Here is a 7,916-nt window from a genome sequence, read left to right as displayed (position 1 = left end):
CGAACTTGGCGCGCTTTTTTCGGTCTTGGCTCGTGCGGCAGCTTCCATTGGGATGATTGAGCTTTGGTTTCTACGTCATAACCATAAACCCATGATTCGTCACCAGTTATGACCCTCTGGAGCAAATTTGTCGTCGTGGACAAAGTCCAACAGCTCCTTAGCTGTTAATGCGATGCTGTTTTTGGTCGAAATTGAGCAATTTTGGTACGAATTTCGCAGCGACCCGTCTCATGCCCAAATCATTGGTAAAAATCGAATGACACGAGCCAATCGATATGTTTAGGTCCTCAGCAACCTCTCTAACGGTGATTCGACGATTGGCCAATACTATTTTCTTCACTTCATCAATGTTTTCGTCTGTTGTTGACGTGCTCGGGAGTCCGGCACGCTCTTCGTCGTTCACATCTTCTCGGCCCTCTGAGAACATTTTGTACCACCGATAAACGTTGCTTGGGTCCAAGGTAGCTTCACCATATGCCACAGTCAACATTCGGAATGCGTCCGCACACTTAATTTTGTTTTTCACACAAAATTTGATACAGATTCTTTGATCCATTTTTCGGAATAGGCAAAAATCGAAGATGAGCCAAAACACGTACAAGCGAAGCAGCTGTCAAAAATTAACTGAACATTCAAAATGGCCGAACTTGTCGTCATAAGTGAGAGACATGAGTACCAACATAACGCCATAAAAAAATCGAAAATCGAACATATGTAACCCGCGGAAATTCAAAATTCGCGATACTTTTTGAACAGACCTCGTATATACGACCCTTTGGAAAAGCGCAGCCAGATATAGAAAATTTTTCGATCAGTCGACGGGTTTAGTTACTCCAAGTGTGGAATTTTCAGCTCAGTGCAAAAATCAGTAATTCATGTTAAAAATCTTTCATCCTTGGTTAAGAGGCATCACTGGGACCATTATTGGGATATCATACCGAGGACTCCCACTATAGTTCGCCACTACCTCCAGCAAATAGTAAGAACAAATTTTCTTTTTTTCCTTTCTCGTGTTAATTTAATTTTCAAGTTATATGACCATGAATATTCTCTCGCTCTTATTTCTCCTCAATCTTTTCTCTCTTTAACCGCAGACACCTCCAGCCTATCTTTTCTCCTAACAAATTACTTAAGCGATAAAAATGTTACAGGTAATTCACCTCTTTCTCTACTCACAATTACTTAAGCAGTAAAACGCTTCAAGTAATTCTCCTCTTTTCCTTATTTAGAGATATTTAAGCGATAAAACGCCTTAAATAATCCAGGGGTTACTCTCCCTAGAACCAAATCATAACTCCCGGAAAAATCTATCTCCCCCTCCGTTCTCTTCGGAATTATCTTCTCCTTCTACGTTCTTCTAATTATCCATCATGGACACTAACGAGAAAAAATTTTTATAGATGATCTGGCATAATAAACGCAGAGCAGAACGCAAAAAGCAGGCCAAGCTCGAAAAATTTAGAAAGGCTAGCGTCTCGATTATTACGCGGATACAGACCAGGCAATTCATCTCCCCTCAAGCCCATCAACTTAGAAGGGCTCATTTGCGCCAAAAATATCAAGATCGAGCCTCCTCCGACGTCCTTGTGATAAACCTTGCCTCTGAAAATCCAACCAATAGTTCCTCTAGTAATACACCTCCGGAATCTTCCTTGGATTTTGAATTCCTTTCCCTCTCCTACCCTCGATAATTTCTAAAACTCAGAATCTTCTGTTCCTTCTTACTCCCCAGTTCCTCCAAAAGACAACAGGTCCTATGATGAGATATTCCAATTACTTGAATATCTCTTCGAACCTATAAGAAGTTCCTCTCCTTCCCTTTAACATACGCACACACTTACACAGAATTCTATTATATTTGTCTCTAGCCCCGATTTTTGTAAAACCAACACATGTATCACACACATACAGTAATTGTAACTTATAAAGTGTACATCCAGAACTATATTTATACAGAACTATATCTATATACAAATATATAAACAAAGTTAGCATTTAATACACACCTAAATTAAACATATTTATATATATATACAATACATATCTAAATGATTGCTTAAATTTGATTTTGGTACTCTTCCGATTCGCTACGTCTTAATAAAGATCGTACGGATCCAATCCCTGGTCAAAAGGATTAAGTTCGACCTTTAATTTAGTTAGCCTAAAAGAGGACAGAGGCATAATCTCGGATAATAGCGTTGCGTATCGACGTTGACCCACATCTGGGACCTAATCAAGTACTTCCAACTTATGGCACTCGCCTCAGAGCGATAACCAGAGCTAGTGTCAGTTACGTCCTTCCTTGGCCTCTTCCTAATTCCTTTTTCCCAATATTGGAATAAAAGAATCTTGGGACCTGTACGTAACAGTCTAATTTCTCTATTTTACAAAAATTTGTCTAACGATTTTATCTGCGCTATCGCGCTTGTAATATTTATTGCATACTTATGAAAAGTTTTATGATAAACGCGATCGCATTTATAACTCTTTTTAGCATTCAAAGATTATAAATGTTTAAAACGTAAGCCAAATACACTTTAAAAGCTTATTATTTTTTTAATAAAATTGTTCTTACCTTGTAGATGGTCAATGACTCCATTTTACTCTAGCTTCTTGAAAAAGTTGGAGAAATAAGAATGCACCGTAATAATGCTCGACACAACTGTAATTCACTTTTATCACTCAAATATAAATATCTTTTAAGTACATAGATAGACAAATCACACGTTCCCACGATGACCCTTCTTTTATAAATTATGTTACGTTTCAGCATATTGACATAATTTGATTATACTCACTTTATAACACGAGGAATTTATTAACCGCTTTATCAGTTAATCATTAATAATCACAAACGATGGATTATTCAGCGTTTGAGTATCACACGGAGCTTTAAAACACGTGTGTAAATCCGCACACAACATGTGTTACGTGCGGCAAGCAGCTGACTTTCTTGGTTATGGGTGCAATGAGTGCAGTTAACGCATCACTGACGCGTAGGGTTGGGCATGACTCAAACTCAACATATTATACATGGTTTCATACATGGATGAAACTGTATAATACATCGTAGGTTTCAACCATGTAGTAAAATGGCGCTTCACTATTCGCACTTCTCACTGTTCGCACTACTAACCACAAACTACATTCCACAAAATAAAAATAAAACTAAAATACAATAAACAGGTATATCGGTTGTGACGTGACGTTTTCCGTCCGTCACAAGGGTCGCACAATCCGGTCGAATAGTGCAATCTAGCGTCCTGCGTCCTTCCACATTTTAGGGGGCGGACGCATCTGCGCTTTTTTGCGACGTTATTTGTCTCACGCGTTTCGCGTTATCGTTTTCGTTTCTTTTTTTGTGCATTTCCGTACCGTATAGAGATTGGCGACTCCCATGATCTTGTCAGATTGACGCCGACTCACCGAACTGTGAAGAGGGAAGAAGGAAGACGGCCAAGACTGGAAATCGGGCAACGACCGCTGCTGACGGATTTGCCGGGGCGCATGACACCCTGTCCCCCAGGTCGCACGCAGGTGATACCGTTCATTATTTCGCCCTTTATGTTATCGCAAGACACCTTTTATCTTCCAAGCGCAAGGTGAAACGAGGATTGGAATGGCAGGATAAGGATGGCCACTCTACGCCCCAAGGACGGCGAGAGTCCCGAGAAGACGCCTCGAGGCCACGGGGCGGCCCGAGAAGATCCTGCGGTTCCTCAAATTTCGCGCGCCAGGACATGCAACATGGGCATGACACGATTAGCGAAAATACACGCGCCAATGAGGCGCAATAAGGACCCCTCGCGGGGATAACGAGCCCTGCGTGCCCCCAGGAGAATCAGCGCCAGGCACTTGTGATGTGGCCTACCTAGCGAGCGGACGATTGGGAGGACTCAGGCAAAAGGAATAAAGAGCGAGTAAATTGAGAGACTATCAAGACGAGCAACAGCAGGAGGTCACGATGAGACGAACGTCACCCTTTGTAAAGTCACCGGTTTCCGAATCCGGGAGATTATCACTAAATCATCGGGTATATGGTGATGAGCGCACGTGACGTTGCCGTGCTCTGGATTTCCGTAGAATTCGGGTAACACATGTCGCCTCCCGGGACGGTTACTCATTGTCGGGAGAACTTTTTGCGTCCATCAAGGCCACAGTCTCGTCAATTTCTCTACGATTTTGTCGCGTGTCATATTCTTGTATCGTATCGTGTCGAAGTTCTGTGCTGTAATATTGGCGTGTAGAGGGTGGTCCCAGAAGTACCCGACCTAACAAAGAAAACAAAAAAATTTGGGAAAAAATATTTTTATTTCTCAACACACACACACCAACATAGTCTCCTTTTAGCTCGATACATTTTTCCCAGCGATGTTCAACAGCTTCGATGGCCTGTTTATAGTAAGAACCATTGGACTCCTCAAAATAGCCATTAACCGCAGACTCCACCTCTTCTGTTGGTAAATCTTCTACCACCGAGCCATTTTTTCAAGTTTGGAAAGAGAAAATAATCCGAGGGGGCTAAATCTGGCAAATAGGGTGCGTGGGGAAGCAATTCAAACTTTAACTCATTGATTTTGGCCATCGCGATAATTGATGTGTGAACTGGTGCATTGTATTGATGAAACAACACTTTCTTTTTCGCCAAATGTGGCCGTTTTTCCTTGATTTCATCACCCAAACGCTGCAATAAGTTCGCATAATACTAGCCATTGATTGTTCTTCCTTTTTGAAGGTAATCAATGAAAATTATGCCACGCGCATCCCAGAAAACTGACGCCATGACCTTGCCTGCCGATGGAACTGTTTTTGCTTTCTTCGAAGCCGATTCCCCTTTTTCAGTCCATTGCTTCGACTGTTCCTTCGTTTCAGGTGTGAAGTAGTAGTCCCATGTTTCATCCATGGTTATGAATCGGCGCAAAAATTCGGCTTTGTTGCTGCGAAACATCGCCAAATACTCGATTGAAACATCCTCTCGACGCTGCTTTTGTTCGATTGTGAGCAAGCGCGGCACCCACCTTGCGCACAGCTTTCTCATTTCCAAATTTTCAGCCAATATGCGATGTACAGCACTTTTTGAAATGTTTACCATGTCTGTTAGCTCGCGCACTTTCAATCGACGGTCACCCAATACCATTTTGTGGATTTTCTTCACCATTTCTAGAATGGCCACCTCACTTGGTCGATCACTGCGATGTTCGTCTTCGCAGCTCGTACGGCCTCGTTTAAACTCTGCCACCCAATGTTTTACTGTTGTAAACGAAGGAGCAGACTCCTCCAGAGTAGAATCCAGTTCGGCTTTGATATTGGTTGGGCTAAGACCTTTCAAATTAAAGTATTGTATTGTATCACATAACGATGACCAATTTTTTCCATCTTTGCAAATTCACCGAGATCGTCCACTATTGATGGCTGCCAAACAAATATTGAACAACGTAGCGTCTTCAAACTTCATAGTTAAACTTTAGAAAGTTGGGGCTTTCCCCTACAGTGATTTTTTTTATACAACAACCGCCATCTGTACGTCAGGTCGGGTACTTCTGGGACCACCGTGAGCTCGGGTCGCCGAAATCTAATGGAATTGATACACACCGCGTGAAGCATTTCGAAGCCTGTGCGAAGCAACTATCGCGTTTGATCGAATCTTATCGTCACAATCTTGTCGGCAAATGTAAACGAAAATCGGAGACTTATTAAATATACTTGTTATTCTTGCTATTATTAATTCTTATATGCTTTATTGTCGTCACTATTCACTTCTCCAAACGATTCTCTATCCTCGACCACGAACCGCCCCCTTTGCCATTTTCGAGGCTGAGCTACCGGTTGAGAGCCCGTCGACGTTCACAGCCCGTTAGAATATTGCATAGAGAAAATATCGCGTAATTTCGAGAAAGAGTGGCACGCTCACTCTCGCGTGCCTGGTGCCCAACTATTGTTTCGCGATTTTGTGTTGCCCTTCAGAGTAGCATGAAGACGCCTTTCTTTCGCGTTTCGTTTAAAGTTACCCGTAATCCGATTGCAAGGAAATCTGCTATGAACAACAAAGTTGTGCCACGCTCGTGAGTGCGGATGCACGGTATATTAAACAGAATGTACTAAGCAGTACTTAATCAGTTATAAATCAAAAGTCTTGAGCGATGTGACAGATTTCCTAACCTAACAATAGTTAACAATGTATTTATATAGACTATAGTTTAATTTACTTATTTTATTTATATTATTTTTGATACGCTTTCAATAAATAATATTTTAGAGTTTGAACACTGATAAGACTTCTTGTTAGCAGAGCGTGGTTGGATGAGTTGAGCCAGTAATTAAGTAGAAACTTATAAATGAACGTAATTTATTGAAAAGTAAATTTTATAATCCGCGAGCGTGCTGTCCTCTCATTTCGGAATTCAAGCAGAGACTGCGAGAGAGATCACTTAAACGGTTATCGGTTAATTACGATGAGAGTCGAAGTTTTCCGAGCCGCGCTTGAGTCGAGTACAGTACAGTCACGCATAAAAGTATTGGTCTGTACACTCGAGTACAGAAACGCGCTGAACTCAAATACTTGTATTCTCAATACTGCCGCCATTCAAGCGTTTCTCGTGAATCGTTATAATGTTTAACTTATTACATATGCTTTTGAAACGATCTCGCGGCAACGCCTTTGTGAATATGTCCGCGCGTTGATTTTCGGACGGAACGTACTCGACTATAATCTCCTTCTCATTTACTTTTTCGCGAACGAAGTGAAAATGGATGTCGATATGTTTCGTTCTTTTATGAAATACCGGGTTCCTGACTAACTGAATTGCACTTTGGTTATCGACGTATAGAGTTGTTTCTTTGTCGCAAGGATATCCGATGTCGGATAACAACTTCCTAATCCAAATCGCTTCTCGTGTTGCTGTTGATGCTGCCACGTATTCGGCTTCCGTGGTACTTAACGTCACCAGTCGTTGCCGCTGCGACGACCACGTGACAGCTCCGTTTGCGAGACAGAAAACGTATCCTGTCGTGGATCTTCGCGTCTCGATATCTCCGGCGTAATCGGCGTCTGAGAAACCTATCAATTCTACATTGCTGCCGCCGCTTGAGTATTCGATACCGTAGTCGATTGTGCTTTTTAGATACGCGAATATTCGCTTTACTGCTCGCCAGTGCGCAGCATTATGATTGCTCAAATACTTGCTCACGGAGTTTACCGCGAACGCGATGTCCGGTCTCGATACAGCAGCTAAAAAGACTAGCGACCCGACTGCTTCGCGATACGGCACACTGCTTGATTTTTCGTCGTTCTCCTCGCTAGGAGATAGTGCTGCGTGCGGATCTGCTGGCACATTTGCTGGTTTCGCTTCCGCCATTCCGAACTTTTCAATTATTTTCCGCGTGTATTCGCTCTGATGAATAATTAGCCGTTTATTTCTTTTATCGCGTTCGATTTGCAACCCGACGAAAACATTTGAATCCTCGACCGTTATTTTAAACGTTTCGCTCAGTCGTTGAATTATTTTCTTAAGCGTCTCTACGTTTTTTGAGGCTACTAGCCCATCATCGACGAACAGCGCCAGATACACTTCGTCGTTTTTGTATTTCCCGGTAAACACGCACTTATCCGCATCGCACTCTTTTAGATTGAACTCACTCAGAAAACTTGTGAACCTCAGGTTCCAACACCTTGGAGCCTGCTTTAGACCGTAGAGGGACCTTTGGAGCTTGCACACGACATTTCTTGGATCTTCTTCTATCTTCAATCCTTCCGGAATTTGCATGAAGATTGTCTCTTCCAATTTTCCGTACAAGAATGCGGTTTGGACGTCAAACTGCATTACTTCAAGATTTTTCGAGGTGATTATTGCTAGCAGTATTCTCAACGAATCGTACCTTACAACTGGAGAGAATGTTTCGTTGAAGTCGATCCCCCT

General features: G+C 42.2%; 1 protein-coding gene across 1 annotated transcript; it reads right to left on the bottom strand.

Moving 5' to 3' along the window:
• Positions 1-4,705: 4,705 nt before the first annotated feature.
• LOC108756513 (histone-lysine N-methyltransferase SETMAR-like) lies at positions 4,706-5,338 on the bottom strand (the record flags this gene model as incomplete). The annotated part of the gene is made up of 1 exon (XM_018500391.1): positions 4,706-5,338. A coding segment is annotated over one exon (633 nt), but the record flags the coding sequence as incomplete, so codon positions are not given.
• Positions 5,339-7,916: the final 2,578 nt, after the last annotated feature.

The sequence above is a fragment of the Trachymyrmex septentrionalis genome, unplaced genomic scaffold (assembly GCF_001594115.1).
Source record: "Trachymyrmex septentrionalis isolate Tsep2-gDNA-1 unplaced genomic scaffold, Tsep1.0 scaffold128, whole genome shotgun sequence".
NCBI classification, from domain to species: Eukaryota; Metazoa; Arthropoda; class Insecta; order Hymenoptera; family Formicidae; genus Trachymyrmex; species Trachymyrmex septentrionalis.
This window is presented reverse-complemented; position numbering and strand designations above follow the sequence as displayed.